Source organism: Staurois parvus, unplaced genomic scaffold, assembly GCF_062004578.1.
Source record: "Staurois parvus isolate SC_StPar_1 unplaced genomic scaffold, SC_StPar_1.0 ptg000061l, whole genome shotgun sequence".
NCBI lineage: Eukaryota > Metazoa > Chordata > Amphibia > Anura > Ranidae > Staurois > Staurois parvus.
Window position 1 is genome coordinate 2,373,157 of NW_028317857.1, and position 26,980 is coordinate 2,400,136.

Consider the following 26,980-nt stretch of genomic DNA (forward strand, 5'->3'; position numbering starts at 1 on the left):
ATTTTTAACCAGTGCTCAACTGAAGTCACAAGACTGCTCTAACTGCTGATGAAAAGAGGTATTTAGCAGTTTAAATTTACTAAAATAATTGCACTTCCATGTTGTGTGTACTGTGGGAGACCAGATAAAGTGAATGCAGGGTCCTGGGTTTAGTAACACTTTAACTAAAATTGTGTGACTAGTACAGGTACAATATGATGTGCTCATTTGTAAAGATACTGTAGATATTAAACCACACTTATATAAATATATATCAGTAACCACACTGCAGTGATCAACCATTAGATAGTCTCTTCCTCTGCTCAAAGCAGGTGTGTAAGGTGTCTGTTTGCCCTCCTCGCCTACACAGATAAGACCACAAGAACTTCTCATAGGAAAAAGTTCTCAAGAAAATATTCTATCGAGAGTCAATATCTGGCCTGCATTATTGCTTAAAGGGGAAACTAACATAACACAAATTCCGACAATCTCCATCTTTGCTATTATGATGACTTCAACATTTAAAATGGCGTCCATTTTTAACCTGTGCAAGTTGGATTTCACTTCATAGTCCTCACTGAAAAGAAAGTCACACTTTTGTTCTAAAAGCCTGTTGATCCTCAGCACCAAATAGTTTAATGACAATGGATGCCTTAGATGATTCTTTACCATAACTTCCCTTTCTAGTGCTACCCTCTGTCTATATACACTCATTTCCCTTTGGTTGGACTGGAATGGCCTTAGCGGGTGATGGGGTCCAGACGTAATCTTTTATGGCCATTCCTCCTGTGAGTACTGGAATGTGTTCTGGGCTAACCCACTGGGATTGGATGTGTATAAAGAGATAACCGTATGGCAGGGTGAGAGGCTGCGCAAGGCAAGCTTTATTAAGCTTGATGTTAAGGGTGGAGGAATGGTACAGCCTTTCACTTTAAAAGCAGAGCTGTCCTTTAACTGTGCACTTGCAGTACATTTAAGGGCAGCTTGGAAATCATGAATGCTTTGGTGATGTTTCACCAGTATTAGTAACAATATAAAGAAGTAAAGAAAGCAGCAAGATCCAGCTCAGATTTCCTGGGAAAGTTCTTATGGGTCTTTCCCTTCATTTAAGGGGATTTCCATGTCTTATCAAGAAAAATGGGAAATTCCTTAAAAAACTCTTGAGAAACTCTCTTCCCACATACAAGGAGTACACAAGAAGTAAATTGTTTTAGGTGCACACCATTTCTTGCTAGTATGGTGCTGGAGTAGTAAGATGGATTTCACCCTGAAACACAAAATAATGTTCTGAACAGCATGTTCTGCTTTGAGAAAAGGGACCCGCTTATCCTAAACATTGGCTGATATAACTATTATAATAGTTCAATCAACTTCAGTTTCCACAAATGAAGGTGTGCTGTTTTAGGAATATTGCTCTTCCCAACTACTCCAAACCTGTCCATGGAGAGAGCGGTTGGAAGTCTCAGCCCTTACCAGGAATCAGCCATGCTGACTTTGGCCAAGCAGGGCCATATCATGCATTTATTCTGTTCCAAGTAGTAATGATTCACCTTTTCACTGAGGATCAAACTCTTTCTCTGCAACTTTTTTCATGCTTTGCAAATAGATTTACCTAAATGTTCCAGAACAAGGGCCAAATCTATAAAAAAATAGGGTAAAATATAAACGGAAAAGATCTTCATAAGCACGGTCTACAAGAGCCTTAGGGTAGAAATGGCCCTTAATAGAGGTGCTTCTGTAGATACTGCACCTATTCAGTTCTATGTGTACATATGGAGGTACCTCCTTTTACAACCAGTCCTCCTCAGTACAATCCAAAAATTGTCAGCAGAAAATAGGGTTATCAATGTTTCGCTGATAGGAAAAAAAAGGTGCCGATAACGATAATCAACTTCAATGCAAAATCATACCCCATTGACTTTAATGCAAAGTTGCATCCCATTGACTTCAGTGCAAGCACGACCCTCTATTGACTTCAATGCAAAATCACGTCCTATTGACTTCATTGCCACGTCGCATCCCATTGACTTCAATGCAAAATCATGTCCCTTTGACTTCAGTGCAAAATTGTGTCCCATTGACTTCAATGCAAAATTGTGTTCCATTGAGTTCAATGCAAAATCACGTCCCATTGACCTCAGTGCAAATATACCTCCTATTGGCTTTGATGCAAAAGCGCCTCTCTTTAAAGGATAAGTTCACCTTTTGGTGAAAAATAATAAATGCACATTATTTTGCAGGTAAAAAAAAATGTGCACTTATTATTTATTGCTGCAGGACCCTGTAATGCATTGCACCAGCGATCAGTAGCTCGCTGGTGCCATGCATGTCTCCTGCAGACCTGTCAGTATATCTGCTTACCTGTACGGGATGTACAAACAAGCAGATATACTGACAGCTAAGGCTTGTAGTTTCCCATTCACAGAGTAATGTGGCTGGGTGGGCAGAGCCCAGCACAGCTACTTTTTTTTGTTTTATTTGACAGCCAGCTAGGGGGTGGGGGGGGGGGGGGGAAAGATTTCCCACTAGCTGTCAAAGTGGGGGAGCGGGGGCCGGTGTTTTCATAACATGGTATATATTACACCCTGAATATGAGTTTAACATGTAATATGTTACGAAAGGTGAACTTATCCTTTAAGTTTTTTTTAATGTCATATATATTTCATTTTACTTTCTCTCCAATTTTTTGTTACTTTCAATAAAAGTTATTTACATTACTGGAGTGTACTTTTTAAATTCATATTCATTTTTATTCATGATATTAATAAAAAGGTTGAATATAATGCAGTTATATATAAAACAAAAATATGAAAAAAATAACAGCTGTCCGTTTTGGTTTCGGTTTTCGGCCAAATGCATCCTGAAGTTTCGGTTTCAGTCCAGAATTTTCATTTCGGTGTACCACTAATTACAACAATGGCTGCCCCCATAGATACAGTGGAAAAACAAATGTAGAACTAAAGGGACAGGAATGTTGTTTGCAGGATTGCCAGGCGAAAATAAAAGGGAAAAGCCTAAAAAAAGAAGACAAATGCAGCAACTGCACTTGAGGACCGGAGATCTTCAATATATTACAATTGACCAAGTTATAAAATAGTTTTGGATTACTGCTGTTTCTCCTAAAGTAAGCTAGCACTAGAGTGCAGTATGCTCCTCTTCCCCACATTCCATAGCATAAATATGAGAACTCAGACAAGGCAAGGATTCATTTCTATGCCTGTAGGACATTAGATATACACATCCCACTGGTGTCTTTAAGCAGTTCTACTGGACAGAGCAGCCAGGTGCACAAGGTAAATGTCAAGGTGACACTTCGAGCCATTAAAAAATTATAGAGAGTCTATTAAGCTTCTTTTAAGGGTAACCTTTTCATATTTGACACAATGTACCTTTAAGTCTGTAAAAGTTTCTATATGTATCCTGCGTAATTACTCTTCTACCAAGTCAGAATAGCAGAAGCCAACCAATAGACTATTCTCAGCTCTGGCACGAGTGTTCTCTTTTTAGGGAACCTATTTGCTTAGCAATGTCAGCAAAGACATTTTCCCATGGTGGTGGCTTGATGCCGCATTTGTAAATCAAATATCACATGGAAAATTTGATTGCACTTTATTTTTAGCTACTGCTAAATATGTTTAGAGGGACTGGGTTTGTGGACTCGTAGCACTCCATCTGTAGATCCATTGTTTTATGAACTGTGGCCAATGTTTAGTGTTACTTTAATAAATGCCACGCAAGTTAAGGGACCTATCATTAAAACTGACCCATTACATGAATCGATATGGCACATCAGCAGTACCAAATCACATTTGTATTGCATTATTTTAGAATGAAAAAGAACTCTTGTTGCCAGGAATTAAAAAAAATATATGGCCTAAGATGCCTCAGCTAAGTTCATGGGGTCTCTAGTGCATTATGGGTGCTTAAAGTGGATCTAAAGGTTGACGTTTTTTCCCCTTCCCTACCGTCCTGTAGCAGAACTACTGCTACAGGGTGGCAGGGCTGCGCAAAATTACGTATATAAATATGATTTTGCATTTCCAGGTAGGGGGTGCGCGCACTGCCCTACCCTTGCTGCCATTGGCAGCTACAGATGTTAATCACCGTGTCCTGGCCAGAGATTCCTTAATGGCACCCGGCGATCGCTGAGTATCACTGACAGGGGAGAGACCTGTGTGTAACAACACAGGTCTCTCTCCTGCCAGCAGTAACATGCTGATGTGTATTTCTCTGCTGTGCAGAGAAATACACAGCAGTATGTTTCCCTAGTAAAGCACACACAGTACATACAGTAAAACAGCACACTGTTAACCCTTTGATTGCCCCAGATGTTAACTCCTTCCTACCCAGTGTCATTAGTACAGTGTCAGTGCTTTTTATTAGCACTGATCACTGTATTAGTGTCAGTGGCAGTCAGTTCCCCCCCAGTGTAAGAATGCCTGTTGCAGTACTGCTATAAGTCGCTGATCGCCGCCATTACTAATATAAGAAGAAATAAAAAATTCCAGTATATATACCGCCATTTGTAGATGCTATAATTTTCACATATACCAATTAATTTACATGTATTGGGATTTTTTTTTTTTAGCAAAGACATGTAGTACAATACATTTTGGCCTAAATTTATGACAAAATTTAAATTTTTACATTTTTTTACTGGATATGTTTTATAGCGAAAAGTCAAAAATATTGTGTGGGCTTTTTTTTTTTCAAAATTGTTGGTCTTTTTTTGTTTATAGCGCAAAAAATAAAACCCGAACAGGTGATCAAATACCACCGAAAGAAAGTGGGGAAAAAAAGGACATAAATTTGATTTATGTACAGCGTTGCATGACTGGCAATTGTCAGTTAAAGTAATGCAGCGCTGTATCACAAAAAATGGCCAGGTCAGGAAGAGGTAAATCCTCTGGAGGGCAAATGGTTAATATGCTCTCTGCATTAAGGTAAAAAACGAACCCCTCCCTTTTACGTACATGAGCCTGATCTCGATCCAGAGAGAGAAGCAGCTCTTTCCCTCCTCATAGTCTCAGAGACAGCATCAGGAGCGACGCTGCTCCTGCTGCTGTCAGTAACAACCAGTGAAGGGGGTGGGAGGGGACAGAGCTGAGCTGCACTCTGTGTGTCAATGGACACCCAGAGCAGGGCTCAGGAGCAAGCCCACAAGAGTGCCACCATAGCAAGCTCCTTACTATGGGGGCACTCGACAGGGGGAGGAACCAGGAGCACATTGCACAGAGCAGGTAAGTATACCATGTTTTTTTATTTTAAAGAAATATGGCCACTCCTATGTCTATATATTTGCAAATATAATAGGAAACAAGCAACGTAAATGACTACGTTTTTTGTATGTGTTTTGCAGATGGAACAGACGCAAATGAAATCCTGGGGCCTGATGCTGATGACATTGCATGTACAGGTACTACTTTTAATGTTGCTGTTTTCAGTGTGCAGCCCTTTAGAATGTTCATCCACAGTTGGGGTTTCTTTTCTGGGTGTATGATAGTGGATTGTTTCTGATTATTGTGAGTTTCTGGCATCACGATCCCAGCTCAGCCCTTCTGCATTGTGAGACTTCCCTCTCTATTTTACGTTAAAATATTTCTATAGCCATAATTTTACTGTTAATTTGCATAGTAGAGAATGGTCAAAATTCCAGTCAGGGTTTTTCAGTTTTCTGTGTCCGATTTAGGGGGTCTTCCTTCACTTTCTGTCTTTTAGAATCAACAGGAAGTAAGAGGAAATCTTAGATAGTTGTCTCAGAAACAAGTGTCTCCATTGAATAATTTCTCCTATACAGATAACAACTAAACAATTTGAATTACACCTTACTTTCTCTCGCAGTGACCGTAGTCACCAGGACAAACACTGAAGGCAAATATACCCAGTGGAAACACGGACAGTAATAGAATCAGATAGGGATTTTGAACCCCTTTCCACTCTATCCAAAACAAAAAAAAATTTGACTTCTGATACACTTTAAAGAGTATAAGCCAGAGAAGTTAGACTGTCCAACCTGCAGCAGGGTAAAACTGACTCCATGGAAGTGGTTGGGGAGCGCCATTGGAAAGCCCCAAGACTTAGATGCCTGTAGCTGGTTCAGACCCCTAGTGCCTACTCAGAACTGAATTTATCAGCTTTGTCTGGACCCACCTCATAGAAAGTGATAAGGCCTATAGAAGGTGATTAGGCCTGATGGTACACTGGAGGGTCTTACGCCGGCCATAAATAAAGCGATTTTCTTTCTTGCAACCATGGATTGCATGAAAGAAAATCACACAAGTTCTCCATCAACACAGTCAGTATTGATGGGGGAATCCCACCTGCAGAGCTGTTGTGTTCTTCAATAAATAAAACATAATAGTTGCTATCAACAATTGCATGTAAAAACCGACAGGCTGGTTGTACCCAAGTTGATCGATTGATCAACTTCGGTACATGCAGTCTGCCAATACGTGGTTTGAATCTTGGTCGGTATCTGCCAAGCCCACCGAGATTGGAATCGTCTATGGCCGCCTTTACATTCATAGGCTTTATGGTGAAATTCTAAATTATTAGATGCCATGCAAAATAAGAACTTCAATTATAATGTAGCAGCATGGTCTTGCCGAGGCCTAGCTCTGGAAAAAAAAAAAAACATACATTTGAAAAGCACAACAGTAAACTTTTTGTGCTTTGAGTGCCACTTTGGATGCAAGCGGTACACTATACAATGAATTGAGTTTAAAAAATGAAAAGAGCTGTTAGGCGAGCCTATTAATGTGATCTGACAAAGTCATGTGACCAACATCTCCTCCAATCACAGAGTTCTCTCTGCAGTTTGTAGTAATTAATCCTCTAAGTGTTCTAAAATTTGTATGACTTTTCCGAGAGGCATACTGCAGTAAGAAAAGTTGACTAACCTGTAAAAATAAAGCTTACTTTTATATCCATTTTCTTTCAATCCATCAATTAAAGTCTAGACTGAGACATAGAGGTCAAATAAACGTCACTTTGGCTTTACTGGAGAACTTATCAGACTGCCGTTTTCTGCTCCATCAGAGCAGGGAGATGGCATTTTGGGGCCTTGCAAGTGAAGGATGGGAACAGAGCTGGTCTTCTCCACTTTTAGCTATATCCATAATTTTGGGTGCACTGCACATTTTTTTTTAGTGAGTACAACTCTTCTGAGAAGATAATGGTCTCTTCCTGCTAAATTTTGATAATGATCACTTAATTCCAGGCATTTTCATCTTTATGACAAGTAAATGAGAAGAGAGTTTGACTTAAATGACATCATCATTTAAAATATTACAGTAACCTCTGGCTGGAGTGTTTTCAATTAGTCAGGATTCCTGTATGGAACAGCACTTTTCTAGCTTGCATCTATGATTTATTGGCTGGTGTTTCTGGATGGCGGAGAATAAAATTTTGCAATGCAGTCACATGTACAAGTAGTATTCTTTGTTTTACTAAAGCTAGATAATTGTAGTGTTGATTTACTAAAACTGCTGGAAAAATCTGGTGCTGCTCTGCAAAGAAACCAATCAGCTTCCAGGTTTTCTTGTCAAAGCTTACTTGAACAAGCTGAAGTTAGAAGCTGATTGGCTACCATGTACAGCTGCACCAGATTTTGCCAGCTCCAGTTTTAGTAAATCATCCCCTATATTTATATTTTGTATATAAGATTTTTATCCTGGGCTGGAGAGATCCAAGGAAGCATGGCCTCTTAACAGTTCCAGCATGCAACCATCTTTCGGAGACCTTATCAGTAGTCTAAAAATATTTAACTTGCTGGTCCCTGCAATAGAATGTCTCTTATACTTATTTTTCTGGCAGCATGTGTCTAGTACAGTGATGGCGAACCCGTGGCACGCGTGCCACAGCCGGCACGCCGAGCCTTATCTGTGGGCACGCCAGGAGAATACCGTATTTTTCGCTCCATAAGACGCACTTTTTTTCCCCCAAAAAAGGGGGGAAAATGTCAGTGCGTCTTATGGAGCGAATATAGAGCGACCGGTCCGGTATTTCCACCGCCGCCGTGTCAGAATACCGGGCCGGCCGCTCAGCTCTGCAGTGGGACCGTACCTGTCCCTCTATCCAGCGGCGCGCTGTCTTCCCGGCTTCTGTAGTGTGCGTGACAGCCGGGTCCCAAGTGCGCATGCGCAAGAAGCAGTGCTCTTTGTGAATGGTAAGGCGGTACCTGGGACACATGACAGATCCCAGAAGCCGCCGGACCAATCACAAAGCGCAGCGCTTCTTGCGCATGCGCACTGGGCATCCGGCTGTCCGACGAGCGCCCACACTACAGAAGCCGGGAAGACAGCGCGCGGCTGGATAGAGGAACAGGTAAGATAAAAAAAAAACTCTGCGGAAGTAAGAGCGGGTACCTGTCAAATTCAGGTACCCGCTCCCCCTCCCTCCCCAAAGGTCAGCAGTCATCTGTACTGTCCGCAGTCTCTGGTCATCTCCTGTACTGTCTGCAGTCTCTGGTCATCCCTGTGCTGTCCGCAGTCTCCGGTCATCCCTGTACTGTGTCTGCAGTCTCTGGTCATCCCTGTACTGTCCGCAGTCTCTGGTCATCCCTGTACTGTGTCTGCAGTCTCTGGTCATCCCTGTACTGTCCGCAGTCTCTGGTCATCCCTGTACTGTGTCCGCAGTCTCTGGTCATCCCTGTACTGTCCGCAGTCTCTGGTCATCCCTGTACTGTCCGCAGTCTCTGGTCATCCCTGTACTGTGTCTGCAGTCTCTGGTCATCCCTGTACTATGTCCGCAGTCTCTGGTCATCTCCTGTACTGTGTCCGCAGTCTCTGGTCATCCCTGTACTGTGTCTGCAGTCTCTGGTCATCCCTGTACTGTGTCTGCAGTCTCTGGTCATCCCTGTACTGTCCGCAGTCTCTGGTCATCCCTGTACTGTGTCCGCAGTCTCTGGTCATCCCTGTACTGTGTCTGCAGTCTCTGGTCATCCCTGTACTGTGTCCGCAGTCTCTGGTCATCCCTGTACTGTGTCTGCAGTCTCTGGTCATCTCCTGTACTGTGTCCGCAGTCTCTGGTCATCTCCTGTACTGTGTCTGCAGTCTCTGGTCATCTCCTGTACTGTGTCCGCAGTCTCTGGTCATCTCCTGTACTGTGTCTGCAGTCTCTGGTCATCTCCTGTACTGTGTCCGCAGTCTCTGGTCATCCCTGTACTGTCTGCAGTCTCTGGTCATCCCTGTACTGTTAATTAGTTTGCACTACTGTACGAGTTGTTTTTTCTAAACCAAAAGCTCGATATTCAGGTTTCATTGCAGTGTTGGCACTTTGAAAGAAATAAGTTGGTTTTGGGTTGCAGTTTGGGCACTCGGGCTCAAAAAGGTTCGCCATCACTGGTCTAGTATCTTTTCTTCATTCCAATGCTGCAGCCTCCATCAGAATAGCTTTCAACACTTCCAGGAGCATTGACTGCCTATGTCCCTTTGCATGCTGTGGCTCCATCCTTCGACCCTCTTTGTCACTGCTAAGTCCTGTAGCGACATAAGAGTTGAGGAAAGGAATTACAGTACAAGTTGGGGGAGTACATGCACCTGACACCCCCCAAATGCTGAGGATTCTGATGGAAACTGCAGCACTGAAACGGAGAGAAGGTGGGAGGCATGGGCTACCAGAGAGATGTGCTTAAGAGCCTTTCAAATGCAGGACACGTCCAATTATATATATATAATTATATATATATATGTATATATATATATATATATATATATATATATATATGTCATTTTAACATATATTTTTACATAGATTTGTAAATGCATTCCAAAAATGTAGATTAGTATTTTTAAAGACATACAGTATATTTGAAATGTATTTTTAAAAATATTTATACTGTCAATTAACAGGGTTGCTTTAAAGTGTACTTTTAAAGCTTTTTTTTTCATTTTGGATAAGGGTTATAACTCCTGTAAGTTTTTTCTTGTCATCAGTGTCCCATAGGGGAGATTTTCCTTCACTTCCTGTCCCATAGTCAAAACAGGAAGTCAGAGAAAATCCCTCCAAAGTGAGGGAATCCTGGGGTGTCACAAGGGTCACCAGAACTAGTGTTCCCATTGGAACATTTACCCTCTATTACAGTTCTGGCATCAACCCAAAATGTGGAATTGTCTTTTACTTTCACTTTCAATTATAAAGGTAAACAGGACAAATAGAGAGGGCGAATCTCCCTAACAGCAACACAGACAGCAAAAAAAAAAAAAAAACTGACAGATGCTCTAATCCCTCTGTACTATATTCAAAAGTAAAATTAATAGTTTTGCCTTTAGTTATACTTTAAGGTAGAAATTCCCAACTATGCCATGTTGTATTGAAACAATGTAAAAGTGCAGAGATAGCTGGTGAAATGCGTTCCTCCAATTTTTTATCTAGGTGTCACAGGGATAGAGGGTGAGAGAAAATCTACCCACTGGAGTCAAGCTAACCATACCCCACTCTGTTTTGGCCAGAGATGGGCTTTAAAGTGTATGTGAATCCAGAATCTATTTTTCAGCATGTTTGGCATCATGCCACACTGAATGCAGTTTTCTCAAGCAAATTGTGTCTTGTGAATCTGCAGCAAAGTTTTTTACCTGGAGATCCTGCGAGTAACGACACTTTCTGTTGCAGACTGACAATGCTAAGCCCCTTCCTTGCAATTGCCAGCAGTGTTGTCAGCCTTCCCAGTGTGCTCGTCCGTTGGGGTGCTTGTTTGAAAGTCCAAGAATGTGCACAGCGGGCTGACAACGCTGCTGCTAAGTGTGGGGTAGTAGCTTAGTGTTGGAAACCCTTTCGTTAGGTCTACAGAATGGACTGATTATTTCCAGGTTGGGCAACTTCATGTGGAATTCTAGAGCCAAACTACACGTCACACTTTTCTTGTCCCCTGTTGTCCAACTGTCCAGCCTGCAATCCTTTGATTCTTATTGTGTTGCCCTCTTGACCCCTGCAAACAGCAGCCTAGGAGCCTGGGTTCTTATTCAGGCCAGTGAAGGAAAAATATTCTTTATACCGGGTTCTAGTAGATAAATGGGTTGGTTTATTTCTTTTACACTTTCTTACTTATCCAGTGCTGTACATCCTATTCCTCTTTCTATGTTTTGTTTTGTTTTTTCTGAACTTTTATAATGGATCTTCCTGGGAGAAATAACATACGGGGCACAAGTACTTTTTAAGGGGGCTGTGGGAACACAAATGTTGAACACCGATTTGTAAGGGGCTATAATAGCAGTCATTTCTTCCATTCTCATTGAATTGTGCCTCCTGTATGTGACTATCCCCTGAAGTATGTCCTCAGTCTCCAAAAATTCCTTTATCACAGCCTTTCTTCACCTTGTTAACATGGAGGAACCCTTGAAATACATTTCCAGTCAATTCAAGTAACCCTTACTAAAAATGACTGTATCTACAGCTCACTGATTATATTGTCAGTGGGAAGAACCACCCTTATAGATAGTCAAAAGTTAATTGTCAGTAGTAACTTTTCTGAGAGGCAAAAATTGCTCATTGATAAAGGAACCCCTACTAACATCTGGAGGAGCCCTGGTTGGGAAGGACTGCTCTAGCATGTTTGCAGTCTCAGAATATCTCCTGAAGCATGTCTTCAGTTTTGACCATTACTTGTACCAGGCCCACAGTCTTTGACCATCTCCTGCAGTCTTTGTCCAGCAATTGTACCATACCCATAGTCTTTGACCATCTTTCCATCTTCTCTTGTCATGTCTGCAGTCTCTGACCAGCAGTTGTACCATGCCCATAGTTTTTGACCATCTTCTTGTCTTCTGTTATCATGTCTGCAATCTCTGACCACCAATTGTACCGTGCCCATAGTTTTTGACCATCTTCTAATTTTCTGTTATAATATCTTCAGTCTCTGACCAGCAGTTGTACCACGCCCATAGACTTTGACCATTATCTCATCTTCTGTTGTCATGTCTGCAATCTCTGACCAGCCATTGTACCATGCACATTGTCTTTGACCAGCTTCTCATATTCTGTTGTCATGTCTGTAGTCTCTGACCAGCAGTTGTACCATGTCCATAGACTTTGGTCATCTCCTGCAGCATGCATGCAGTCTCTGACCAGGATTTGTACTATGCCCATAGTCTTTGACCATCTCCTTGTCATGTCTGCAGGCTCTGACAGTGGGCAGGAATAGCTCAGAAGTGGGATACATCAGAGTCGCAGTTGGTACACAACCGAGATTGGAAGAATTCCCTGGCACACCAAAGAGGAAAACATACTCTACAAAACCTTGTACTACCTGCTTGCACTCCATATTGTCAGTAATATTAGGAGACAAATTACCTTCAAAACTATAGAATATTACATTTCTGTAATCCCTTATTTACTACCTGGAGAATCAGATTTGAGCTGACAAGGAGCATGCCTTCATTGGCTGTAGAAATAGAAGAGAAAATGGAACAAGTGAGATTAAAATGGGGTGTAACTCAGCCAAGCGAAAGGTGAATTTAAAAAGTGCCAAAAAATAAAGTACTGACATTTTCACACTTCAAGAACTGGAGGAGGGTGGATGATATATTAATAAGCACACAGTATTTAGGGAGATTTCAGAAGTATGTAACCATATAGACAAATAACGCCATCACAAAAATGTAACCTCACAGTTTCAAGCAGCTATGTCACATGGGAGATGATATTACCAATTTATAGGAAAAGAAAGTACTTTACTTGTACAGCCAACTGTGTGGCTATGCTTTTTCACAATGTATCTGGAAGGTCTCATAACAAATAATCCTAATCCTAAATAATTTGCATTATTTTTAAAGTTCATGATGAAGAATGTGATTCGGATGTTGAAAATGAGCAAAACCATGATCCAAATGTAGAAGAGTTCCTTCAGCAGAGTGACACGGCTGTCATCTATCCAGAAGCTCCTGAGGATGACCAGAGGCAAGGCACGCCGGAGGCCAGTGGTCACGATGAAAATGGTAACTATATGAAATAGATGGAGTTCTAGCCTTTCTAATGCATGGAACATGAAAACTGTTAAACAAACTTGGGCCTCTTCTCAGAAACATCTGAAATTATCCTTTACATATTTAAGCGATCAGTTGACAGCTGTGCCAGACAACAATGTACACAATGTGAAGAATCTTCCCAGATGTGTCTGACTGGTTCTCATTTTGTATAAAGCACACAGGGGGCTTTCTGAAAGAAAATTTGTACCTATAAAAATTACTGGGCTGTCATTAGTTACATCATTCTAAAAATGCTAGTTGCCTGGCTTTTTTATGTTTTTGGATAGAGTAGAGAAGAATTCCAATCTCTCTAAAGTTTTTATTGAAGTCTATGTTCCCCAGGGAGATTCACCCTCTCTATTTCTCCTGTTGGCTTTTGTCACTGGGATAAAAAGTGATTGGAAATCCAACATTTGTGTTTTAACCTGAACAAGAGGTGACAGGAAATCTTCCAGTGTGAGAAAATTGTCCAGGTAACAACTGTCTAAAAAGAGAGAGAGAGAGTTCATCTCTCACTTTCTCTTTCGTCTCTAGGACAGAAAGTGAAGGAACATGTCCCAAGTGGGACTGAGTCATCAAAAATAACCAAACAGGGGTTTTAACCCCACCCCCGCTTCCCTGCTCTGTCCATAATTTAAAAATAAAGTTTTGACTATGCATATACTTCAAAGTGGACCTGAACTCAAAAAGTTTAGATTTGCTATGTTATACTGAACATCTTGTGCTTAAGCAGATTTAAAGTGATACTAAAGCTAAAAACGTGTTCTTACCTTAATGCATTTCTTGTATTAAGATAAAAGATGTTTTCTATTTCTCTGTGCCCCCCCCCCCCCCCCCCCACCACCACCACCACCACCTTCCCTGTGTAAAGGGGAAGAGAAGGGAGAATAAATCAAGTGCTGTGTACAGCTGCATCTGTTCTCCCCTCTCTTCCTCTTCATACAACACTTGAGCAGCAGTAGGAGCTATTGGCTCCTGCTGCGGTCAATCAAATGCAGTGAGGAGGAAGTGGTTGGTGGGGCTAAGTCCCGTTGTGTATGTGTCTATGGAGTGCGACTCCATAGACACACAGCTCGGGCACGCGCAGACATTGTGTGCCTCCATAGCAAGCAGCTTGCTTTGGGGACACACGAAGAAGAGGAGGAGCCAAGAACACCATCGGGGGACCCAAGAAGAGGAGGATCAGGGCCGCTCTGTGCAATACCACTGCACAGAACAGATGAGTATATCATGTTTGTTATTTTAATTAAAAAAAAAAACATTTATAACTTCAGTAACACTTTAACCTTTTGTCTGGGATTCACTCTGAAAAATAGCATTGAACGTTCCGACATGTGAGTGTGCCTAGGCAACGTTTGTATCCATAGCCTCATAGCTGTATATCTGCAGTGTGAGATCTAAAGCACTGTTGCCTTGTTTTAGAGAATGTGGAGTAAGAGTTGGTGATGGTACTACTGGAAAAAAAGTCTAGTCTAGTTGCTGCACTGACCAATGAGCACTTCCCATTACAAGCATTATGATGGATACTCAATCTGGGACTGTGTATTGCAGTATACAGTGTATGGACTGCTGCATCACAAACACGGGGCATCATGCCCACTGTCTAGTCGAGTATGGAGGGGTGGACAGGAAATTTGGTATTAGTTCGCCTGTTCATTTTTCTTGAAACGCAAATGTACCCTTTAATCATCTTATTGGTCCACTTATGGGGTATAACACCTCAAAGGAGGAGGAACGAAGCCTAGTCATCCTTGCATATTAAAGCTTTTTGAAACAACCATTTAGTGGTGCATGGCTGTCCGATGCATTTTGTGGGTTTCATGAACAGAGGAACCCTGCCTAGCCTTGGCATCTGCAGCTGGTAACAAGAATCCTAGAGCAATATCATTTTAGGAGCTAACTGTTCTCTATGCTGGAGGATCTGATATGGGGAAGCAAAGCTTCTTCTCTACCAAGCAGGCCAACCCTACTCAGAGATACAGTACAGGACAAGGCATGGTAAGTCAATAATGGAGAAAGATTGGCTGTAGGGAGACCACAGGTAACACTGGTGAATAGTCCTGTATACCATGCTTGCCTTTTTTTTGGGCACAGCTTCTAGACTTCGGTTACACTTTAAAAAAGTATCATGAGCACAGAAACCTCCTGCTCAAGAACATCAAAATTAAAAGTTATTCTTGCTGATAGCAGTCAGATTTGCCCGTTCATGTCCTTAAAAGAAAACTTTCCAAAGACAAACATGAAGGCTGTCATTGTCCAACTCCATGCACAGCAAAAAAGTTTACCCTGTCATTGGGGGCTCTTCACTCTGCAAGGGTTAGATGCTTGTTAAGTCTAGGGGTACATGAAAAAAGTGTAATATTTACCCTATGCCTTGCTACAGCAGGGTCTCTCAAGTGGTGTGAATAGACCCATAAAGCTTCCTTTCTAAGGCGTTCTTGGCTCTAGTGGCACACCTGCCTCCTTCCTGTACAATGCAGGGTTAATAGCCCTGCATTGTACGTAATGATACTGAAGGACCGCCCATAGACCAGAGCACCCGGAAGAAGAGGACAGTGTCTGAGCAGGGGCTGGAGTAAGTTTTACTGCTTTTTAGTGTAGGCCTTAGACATATTGAGTACTTAACCCTTGAAGTTCAAGCGCTCCATTGCAAGGGTAGATTTTGTGTAATTGCCAGATTTGCGTTTGATCCTGTAAATGCCAGCTGCCTGGCTGTCATGCTGATCCTTTTGCATCAATATTTTAAATAATTTGCCCAGAACAAGTATCCAAACTAGGACTTTGACCTTCAGCTTTACTTACACCAACCAGCCATAACTTTGTGACCTCTGGTAGGTTAAGTGAATAACATTGATTGATTATAATCAATACATGGCATCTGAAAGTTGGTGGGATACATTAGGCAGCAAGTAAACATGTTGTCCCTGAAGTTGTGTGTTGAGAGCAGAAAAAATAGGTATTACAGTTTGTTGTGCATGAGGCTGACCCATTTCCACAGCCAGAAGTGCCTATAATAGGCACATGAGAATCAGAACTGGACCACAGAGCAATGGAAGAAATGTGTCTGGTCTGTTAATCATGTTTTCTTTTACATCATTTGGATGGCTTAGGAGCATGTACGTCACTTACTGGGGAAGAGATGGCAAGCCAGCGGAATCAGTGTAATTTCTTTGGGCAATGTTCAGCTAGGAAACCTTGGGTCATGCCATTCATGTGGATGTTACTTGACACGTACCACCTGCCTAAACATTGATGCTGATCATCTACACCCCCTCATGGAAACAGTATTACCTGATGGAAATGGCTTCTTTCAACAGGATAATGCGCCCTGCCACTACAAAAATGAGGAACATAACAATGAGTTTGAGGTGTTAACCTGGTATCCAAATGTGCTTGAAAAACAAGTCTGATCCATGGAGGCCCCACCTCATAATGTACAAGACCTAAAGGATCTACTAGTGATAGCTTGGCGCCAGATACCACACCATACCTTCAGTGGTCTAGTGGCGTTCGTGCCTTGACAGGTCAGGGCTGTTTTGGTGGCAAAAGGGAGACCTACTCAATATTCAGTGGATGGTCATAAAGTTATTACTGATTTGTATATATGCGTGTTTTGGGACAGTAATCCATATACTGGAGTCAGTGAGAAAAGTATGATATATAACATTTGAATAGACTCCATGTTACTCTTAGGAAAGGTTTATTTTGAAGGTCTAAAGAACAATCTAGGCACAAAATATGTTTATCTTGCAATATTTAGGCTACGTTCACACTAGCGTTGTGTGCAGGCGGCAGAGAGGTGTTTGGGAAGCGTTTTTACCGCTTCCCAAACGCCTCTGCCAATTCTGCACATTACAGCACATGGTGCTGTTCTAACGGGAGCGTTTGCGTCGCGACAAAACGGACGCCTCTGGTCGAATCAGGAGGCGTTGAAGCCTCTTATTCTCGTCTATGGTGCCGCTCCGCAAATGCAAGGCTGGCGTTTGCGGTGCGGTAACACCACTCAGAGTGCATTATAAGCATTCGTGGGGCAATATTAACGCTTGGCAAGCGCCTAGCAACCGCGCATGCGGCGTTTGCGAAGCGTTTGCCGAGCGTTAAAAAACACTCCGCAAACGCCGGACCAACGCTTGCCAAACGCTATAGGGGCGTTTGGCAAGCGTTGGTAAAACAGCCGAGTGTGAACGAGCCCTTATAGACACAAGAGACACTGCTGTTGCCATTCACACTGTTACAGACCCTTTTTCTTGGGGTCGATTCTGTGTGAACTACATTCCAATCAGCAGAGGATCCACTCACAGATCATCTGCTATTTAGAGCAGAGTTGGCGGATGACATATCCTTGTCTGCTCAGTTTGTAGAAAGCAGACAAGGATAGAACCCACTATGCTCTATGGGGTGCCAGGAATAAGCAGGCTCCACTGTCCATTTACACCTGACTACCCTCTGGGTAGTCTATTCTTCTAAACGGATCCCCTTCCATTTTTTTTTTTTTTTTTTAGCAGACCAGATAGGACCTGGACATTGGTGGTTGTAAATGGACACAAATCCGTTGACACTTGCCTATCCATAGAGATGCATGGACTGTCCAATCAGTTCTGCCAGGAAAACTGACAGGCAGACCTGTTTGGATCTCCTGTCTGAAAAGGGCCTAAGAATGGACACATTCATATTGGCCCTGATTTGTTTTAATTAGAGCTCTCCAGGTGAAGGCAACAGGTACTAAACATTCAGCTGACATAAAAATAAAGTATTGTTGCAGATAAAAATAATTCCACAGATGTACTGCCTGCTGTAAATTGTATCTTGTAGCAAAGATTACATTGTGAAAAAAATACTGTGAATTACGAATGGTGTATGATGGGGGAGAGATTACTATGAAGAAGAGATATAACACCTCACCTCTGTTATCATATCTCACTCTCTATTCCGGAGGTCAGATTCACAATATAAATGTGTGACTTTTTCAGACGTCGGATTGAGGAAAATTGTACACCATCTCTAATGTCTGCAGACAGAGAAAATTAAAGTTATTTTTTCTGCAGACTCTAGAAATATGACCTGTGCTTAAAATTCAGAAAGGCAGCACATTTATTATATATCATTACTGCACAGGTGGAGAAATCACCTTGTAAATGGACAAAGATTACTGCTGTTTATATAGAGCAAAGTGCAGTAACCCATAGCAACCAATCAACACTCATGTTTCAGTGACAAATCAAAGCCAAAGCTTCAGTGTGCACATTGGGGGATTGATTAAACTGGCGCATTCAGGATCTGGGTCAGCTTTGCATGGTAGCCAATCAGCTTCTAACTTTGGCAATAAAACCTGGAAGCTGATTGGTTTCTATGCAGAGACGCACTAGATTTTGCACTCTTCAATTTTAGTAAATAACCCTGATTTTGTGCCCCATACACACAGGCTGATTATCAGCTGAAAACATTCACCCCGTGCGTGCTGGTCCTTGTGTGACAGAAGCCGATCTCATGGCTGGCTTCTGTCGAATGAGTTTGCTGGAAAACCTGCAGCCAATTGGCATTCAATCAGCCATACGCTGATCGGTGTGTTCTTGCAGGCAACATTCCCCCTGTCAGAACACAGTAGCACAATGCGGAGATCACGGTACTAACATTGCATTGTTAGTACAGAGATCTCCTTGCCAGCTCCTTAGTTTTTTTTCAGAAACTTAAGTGAGTTACACACTGAGAAAATCGGAAGAAAAATTTGTTACGAGGAATGTATAGTGTGAACACAACTTTCCACATCCGATTCAGACTTTCCAAACAAAAATTTCCGAAGGGACAAACTCCAAAATTTTTCTCGTACGTGAACAGAACTAATGATTTTCGTTTAATATGTACTGCCTTCAGAAAATACTCCGCATGATCGGAAACAATAATAGAAAAAAAAGCCTTTGTCGTTTGAGAATTTTCGTACAATTAGTACCATCCTCGGTTTTGACCTGCTGTGAAACATCGAGGAAAACTGGACGAACGTTTGTCCAGTTTTCTTATAGCGTGTACTGGGCTTTACCATGTGTACCAGGCTTTAGAGCTGCTACACAGTGGATGTGATCTGTTGCTTTTTCTTATCAGGGGAATCCTTTCAACTGACCTATGCTGTCATTAAAAGAGAAGTAGGTTCCCCCCCCCCTTATTTATACTTACCTAGGTGGATCTAGCATAGGTCTGATGCTGCATTTGTTCCCTGTCGGCTCCAAGGGTGAGAACTCAGCGATCACATGACCGCTGATCGCTGAGTTTTCACATCCGCTCTGAGCACAGAGAGTCAGTCACCACTGTCAGCTCTGCCCCCCCTCAGCGCTGAAAACGGGTCACAAGAGTGCTGAAACAAACCACAGGAGTGATTTACAGGAGAAGTACAGCCAAAATAGCTTTGGCTCTGCTTCTTTAATATTACCTCTTCAGCTATTCATCTAGGATGTTGATTACACTGTGTGACACATACACTGTATTGAAAGGTATTGGGACACCCCTCCAAATCATTGGATTCAGGTTCCAATCACCTCCATGACCACAGATGTATAAAATCAAGCACCTAGACATGCAGACTGCTTCTACAAACATTTGTGAAAGAATGGGTCGCTCTCAGGAGCTCATTGAATTCAAGTGTGGTACCATGATAGGTTGTCACCTGTGCAGTAAGTCCATCCATGAAATTTCCTTGCTACTAAATATTCCACCGTCAACTATTAGTGGTATTATAACAAAGTTGAAGCAACTGGGAACAACAGAGCGCATGCTGAAGCGCACAGTGTGCAGAAGTCGCCAACTGTCTGCAGAGTCAATAGCTAAAGATCTCCAAACTTCATGTGACCTTTAATTTAGCACAACAGTGCGTAGAGAGCTTCATGGAATGGGTTTCCATGGCCAAGCAGCTGCATCCAAGTCTTATATCACCAACTACAATGCAAAGTGTTGGATGCAGTGGTGTAAAGCACTGCATCACTGGAGTATAGAGCAGTGGAGACGTGTTCTCTGGGGGGACCAATCACACTTCTCTGTCTGGCAATCTGATGGAAGTGTCTGGGTTTGGCGGTTGCCAGCAGAACGGTACTTGCCTGACTGCATTGTGCCAAGTGTTGCATTTGGTGGAGGGGGGATTATGGTGTGGGGTTTTTTTTTAGGGGTGGTGCTTGGCCCCTTAGTTTTAGTGAAGGGAACTCTTAAGGCATCAGTATACCAAGACATTATGGACAATTTCATGCTCCCAACTTTGTGGAAAGAGTTTGGGGATGGCCCCTTCCTGTTCCAACATGACTGCACACCAGTGCACAAAGCAAGGTCCATAAAGACATGGATGAGTGAGTTTGGGGTGGAGGAACCTGATTGGCCTGCACACAGTCCTGACCACAACCCGATAGAACACCTTTGGGATGAATTAGAGCGGAGACTGCGAGCCAGACCTTCTCATCTAACATCAGGCTCTGTTCACACCAAAGCGTTTTTTAGTGCTTTTTGCAGAAACGCACTACAGTCCATTTAACATGGTTTCCTGTGGAACATGTTTACACCTATGCTTTTTTGAGGTGCTGCATTTTTTAAAAAGGTCAGGGACTTTAAAAGCAAAAAGCTGCGTTTTTGCAACAATAGAGCTCAATGGAGAAGGTGCTGAAATGCATGGTAATGCATTTTTGCTGCATTTTGCATTTTTGTTTCTGCCGAGCACAAAAAAAAAATTCCACTTTAACATAAAAAAAGAACTGAACAAAACATGGTAAAAACTCACCAAAAGCACTTGTAGAAAAACGCAAAGCAAACTGCAAAAAGCACTGGAGAAAGCATCAACCGCAAAATGCACATATGTGAACCAAGCCTCAGTGCCTGACCTCACAAATGTGCTTCTGGAAGAATGGTCAAACATTCCCATAGGCACACTCCTAAACCTTGTGGACAGCCTTCCCAGAAGAGTTGAAGCTGTTATAGCTGCAAAGAGCGGGCCAACTCAATATTGAACCCTACGGACTAAGACTGGGATGCCATTAAAGTTCATGTGTGTGTAAAGGCAGGTGGCCTAATACTTTTGGCAATATAGTGTAGGTACCCCTTTAAAAGGAAATTCTGCAAATCTAAATATAAATACCAGAATGCAAATATGGAAAAAATAGGGAAGTGACAATGCAAGAGTCATATCAAAAGTGACCTTCAGACATACTTCATTGTGACAGCTCAGAATGTGATCTCATACAAAATAGTCTCTCCTGTTATAAAAATGTTACCTTGCAGCATTTTTTTTTCTTTTTTTTTAATAAATAGGATTCCTAGTTTGTTCTGTATTGATTTCAAAATGTAGAAAAGTACCTGAGCTACCATGTGTATATAAGGTTTGTTGTGAAGCCACTTCAGCGGTAAGATTAAAGAGAAATGATACAGTGCGCAGCCTTGAAGCAGACCTCCTAGTTTTGGCAATATGAAAGTCATTCAGTACCAGCACACCAAATTATTCCTAGTGTTTGAGAGATGACATCATCGTGATCAGTTAGGCATTTCTGCAGTAACTTCTTAGGGCCAATTCACACTATATACAGTGACAGACATTTTATTGCATGGTAAAACATCTGACACACAGGAAGCAATTGTTTCCTATGTGTCCTATTCACACTGCAATGCAGCCTAGCGCTGCACTGCAGCATGCTGCGATAAAATGCAGACATGCTGCATTTTATTGCAGCGCACTGGCCCGAATCGCTCTGCAATGTCAGACAGCGCAGCACGCCACCTGACATTGCAGTAAATGAAGTGTACATTTTGTACATTTCAAATAAAGCTGGTACAAAACAAAAAAAAAATGAGGGGGGGGGGGGGCGATGCTGTGTGCTGAATTGTGCACCACACAGCCCCATAGCCAGCCTTCAACGCAAAGCAGCCGGAGTGCTGAATCGCTCCGGCTGCTCTGCAATTTAATTGACAAGCAGTGTGAATTGACTCTAAAGTTTAATATAACTAATAAACCTTTGCCGCCATGGTAAGGCAATCCTTTATATAGATGTTTAACATTGGGAGGCAGAGGCCACTTCTCAGTTACGTGAACGCTGTGATTGGCTGTCACAGCAGTCACATAGTCAGGAGAATGTCCTGCTGGCTCCCGATCACAAACAGACACTGGGAGCTTCAACAAAATGGTGGCTGTCTGCACACAGACACTGACCTCCTGTTGAATAAATGTGAATAAGATGGGTAAAAGATGGCTTCAGCTCCTATTCTCCACCTGTACAGAACTTCTCAAATGTGTTTTGCCCGTTTCGGAGCTTAATCATAGAGGCCTCTACAAATAAGCTCTGAAAAGGGTGAAACACGGTTGAAGAGTTCTGTACAGGTGGAGAACGTGAGCTGAAGCCATGTTTTACCCATCCTATTCACATTCATGCAACAAGAAGTTTGTGTCTGTGCGCAGACGGCCACCATTTTGTTGATGTCTACTATAGCCTAACAAGCCCATCCTGTCTGTCTTGTTTCAGTCTTTTCACATGCTGATCTGACTGACACAGGTTTGGGGGTATTTGATATATTCATTGTGTTGGTACAGCGGGAGCTGTTGGTTACAGCTCAGTGCGCTGCCAGCACAGAACCTCGGAGTAGCATGGATGCCTTAATGGCCAACTGCTGCACATATGCATCCATGTTCTGTGCTGGCAGCACGCTGACTGAGCTGACACCAATGACATCTCGTGTATACCTTCCATTGGTAGAAAGAGGCTAAATTGCATTGTAAAATAGACTTTGTACCAATAACTTACTGCCACTTCTCCAATGCAGCATTTGTGCAGCAGGTGAACATAGGGCTAACGCCATCCTTTGAAAAAAAAATTTAGTAGTTTTCAACCCTTATGAGCATATTCAGGTCCACTGGCTAGTAGCTGCCGGACAGAGTGTGTTTCTCTCATCCACCTTTCCAACCATCCATCCACCTGCTTTGTGAACTCTATGGATTATCCACTGTAGAACTGAGCACTGTTATATTTGTTTGACCACTTCAAGTCCGGCAAGTCATTTTCACCCCCTTCTGTCCAGTCCAATTTGCAGCGCTATCACACTTTGAATGACAACACTGTACCCATTTGGATTTTTTAGCATTTTTTTGACACAGATAAAACTTTATTTTGATTGGTATTTGTTCACCACTGGGACTTTTTATTTTTTTTGCTATATAAATGAAAAAGTCCAAACATTTTGAAAAAAAAGTTTCTTATAAAATTTTGCAAATAAATAATCTTTCTTCATAAATCTTGGCCAAAATGTATTCAGCTATCTTTTCATAAAAAAAAAAAACCCAAATTAGTTTATAACCAAAAATTATAATTGTTCAAAATTTTTTTTTACATTTTTATTTTTTTTATTATTATTATTTGTTTTTTGTTTTTTTTTACATACTGAAACCCTAGCAGTGGTGACACTCTACTACTTGTGGGTGATGATGAAGATTTTTTTTTTTACACTGTAAAAGCAAGCATTTCTCCTTCTCTCTGGCTCATTCTTGCAGCCATTGAGAAATACTGTGAGAGCTGTGATTGGTCACAGCTTGTCACATGGTACAAGGCTGTTGTGAACAGGGTTGTACCATGTGACCTCTGTGATCATTCACAGATTTCACACGTAGTAAGCAATGACGTCAGGAAGTCACATCATGCTTACTACTATTCATGTGATCACTGATTGGCCAATCCCGTACAGCGATCAGTGTTCGGAAGACACAGCGGGTACCGAATTGCGGTGCCGCACGCGCCTAGGGAGCGCGAACAGGTAGGGAAGCGGGAGGACGTTTATAAAACGCCCACCCGCTCCTGCACTGCTCCTGTCTGGCTTTTTATACACATGGGCCGGATGGGAAGTGGTTAACCACAAGTTATATTGGTTTCAACCTTTATGACACTGTAGAGTAGAATGTTGTATACCAAGTGAAGACTATTGTACTGCATTGTATGTATTGTTATGTACTTCCAGATGCAGCTGTGTCACAGCCTGATCTGTATTTGCAGGAACTCCAGACGCATTCTCCCAGCTCCTGACATGTCCGTATTGTGACAGGGGATACAAACGTTACACTTCCTTGAAGGAACACATCAAATACCGGCATGAAAAGAATGAAGACAACTTTAGTTGTTCTATGTGCAGCTACACGTTTGCCTACAGAACCCAGCTGGACCGTCACATGACATCCCACAAGTCAGGAAAAGATCAAGTAAGTGGCAGAAAGGCTTTAGGTGGACAGCATGGCCTCACATCCTTCCTTTCCTGTTTATATCTACACCTGCAGCTCTGATGAAACTCAACCTGTTCCAAACCACCAATATAAAAGGCTCGAGTTCAGATGCATTTACTTTCTGAAGTTACAGAATATCATTTTATTTCTGCATGTCCTGCGTTTCTCATTTTTAATGTAAAATTGATGAATTCCTCCTCAGCATGTTTTACTGGATAGGTAGATCCAAACTAGAAAGTCAACACAGGTATTATGTAGTACAAATTAGTTTCAAGGGTGTCAGGTATGGGACCTTTTTTTTTTTTCTCAGGTTACTCATTTCGGCTTGCTTCATTTTACAACTACATTTACAACTACATTTTAAAGGATCAAAAGAAAATATGTAGAATGCAAGTGTAAAAGTGAGCGCTAAAAAAAAGCCGCTGTACACCGAAAGGTACCAACAACCTTCAGAGACCAAGTATGATAAATAAAGGTGCAGCGCTAAAAAAAACACATCAAAGTAATAAATAATTAATACCAATAAAATTGCAAGTAACAGCAACCTAAAACTAGAACTCTCATTAAAAGTATACCAAGAAATAACAGTATTGCAAAATGTATATTTCCAATATCAGGAAAATAAAGTGACAAAAGTGCAAACGCACGTCCAAGATGGTGACTATTGGTGATGAAAATTTATATGAATTCTGAGACTCTAAATGGAAGGGTAACATTTATGTCACCTAGCTGTGCAGCCTGTGTGTTAGCTTCAATGTTACGCAGAAGCAGGCAGCAAAAACTGCAGCCTGGGGGGCCAGATAAAGGATTGAGGCACTCTTCCTTTCTCTGATACAAGGCACTATTCCTCCCACCGACACCAAGGATGAGGCACCATTCCTTCCACTGACACCAACAATGGGGCATAATTACTCCCACTGTTAAAAAAAATAGAACGCTGTTCCTCCCATTGTGAACATTGATGGGGGACTATTCTTCCCACTGATACCAACAATGTAGGACTATTCCTTCCACTGATACCAACGATGGGGCACTATTCCTCCCACTGTTACCAACGACGGGGCACTATTCCTCCCACTGATACCAATGATGGGGCACTATTCCTCCCACTGTTACCAACGATGGGGCACTATTCCTCTTACTGATACCAACGATGGGGCACTATTCCTCGCACTGTTACCAATCATGGGGCACTATTCCTCCTACTGATACCAACGATCGGGCACTATTCCTCCCACTGATGCCAATGATGGAGCACTATTCCTCCCACTAACACCAATGATGGGGCATTATTCCTCCCACTATTCCCAACGATGGGGCACTATTCTTCCTACTGATACCAACAATGGGGCACTATTCCTCCCACTGTTACCAACGATGGGGCACTATTCCTCCCACTGTTACCAACGATGGGGCACTATTCCTCCCACTGTTACCAACGATGGGGCACTATTCCTCCCACTGTTACCAACGACGGGGCACTATTCCTCCCACTGATACCAATGATGGGGCACTATTCCTCCCACTGTTACCAACGATGTGGCACTATTCCTCTTACTGATACCAACGATGGGGCACTATTCCTCGCACTGTTACCAATCATGGGGCACTATTCCTCCTACTGATACCAACGATCGGGCACTATTCCTCCCACTGATGCCAATGATGGAGCACTATTCCTCCCACTAACACCAATGATGGGGCATTATTCCTCCCACTATTCCCAACGATGGGGCACTATTCTTCCTACTGATACCAACGATGGGGCACTATTCCTCCCACTGTTACCAACGATGGGGCACTATTCCTCCCACTGTTACCAGCGATGGGGCACTATTCCTCTTACTGATAACAACGATGGGGCACTATTCCTCGCACTGTTACCAACCAAGGGGCACTATTCCTCCTACTGATACCAACGATCGGGCACTTATCCTCCCACTGATACCAATGATGGAACACTGTTTCTCCCACTGATACCAACAATGGAGCACTATTCCTCCCACTGATACCAACGATGGGGCATTATTCCTCCCACTGATACCAACGGTGGGCCATTATTTCTCCCGCTGATACCAACAGTGGGGCACTATTCCTTCCACTGATGCCAACGATTGAGTACTATTCTTCCCACTGATACCAATGATGGGGCACTATTCCTCCCACTGTTACCAATGATGGGGCACTATTCCTCCCACTGATACCAATGATGGAGCACTATTCCTCCCACTGATGTCAACAATGGAGCGCTATTCCTCCCACTGACCCAACGATGGGGCATTATTCCTCCCACTGTTACCAACGATGGGCCACTATTCTTCCTACAGATACCAACGATGGGGCACTATTCCTCCCACTGTTACCAACGATGGGGCACTATTCCTCCTACTGATACCAACGATGGGGCACTATTCCTCCCACTGTTACCAACCATGGGGCACTATTCCTCCCAGTGTTACCAACGATGGGGCACTATTCCTCCTACTGATACCAACGATGGGGCACTATTCCTTCCACTGTTACCAACCATGGGGCACTATTCCTCCTACTGATAGCAACGATCGGGCACAATTCCTCCCACTGATACCAACGATGGGGCATTATTCCTCCCACTGATACCAACAATGGGGCATTATTCCTCCCACTGATACCAACAATTGGGCACTATTACTTCCACTGACACCAACGATCGAGTACTATTCCTCCCACTGATACCAATGTTGGGGAACTGTTTCTCCTGTCACTTTCCTTGGCTGCTAGTTAGCTTCAGTAGAGGGCAGGGGAGACTCTGGGAACAATAGACCCCACATGTCTCATT

The 26,980-nt window shown here is 42.5% G+C and overlaps 1 protein-coding gene across 2 annotated transcripts in view; it reads left to right on the forward strand.

The window, feature by feature from the left end:
* ZEB1 (zinc finger E-box binding homeobox 1) overlaps positions 1 to 26,980 on the forward strand; it is a 209,963-nt gene that overhangs the window by 150,860 nt on the left and 32,123 nt on the right. For both annotated transcript variants that reach the window (XM_089668680.1, XM_089668681.1), the window contains exons 3-5: positions 5,339 to 5,395; positions 12,750 to 12,911; positions 23,939 to 24,141. In XM_089668680.1, coding sequence (XP_089524806.1) covers positions 5,339 to 5,395; positions 12,750 to 12,911; positions 23,939 to 24,141 — 422 coding nt within the window. The remainder of the gene's footprint in view (positions 1 to 5,338; positions 5,396 to 12,749; positions 12,912 to 23,938; positions 24,142 to 26,980) is intronic.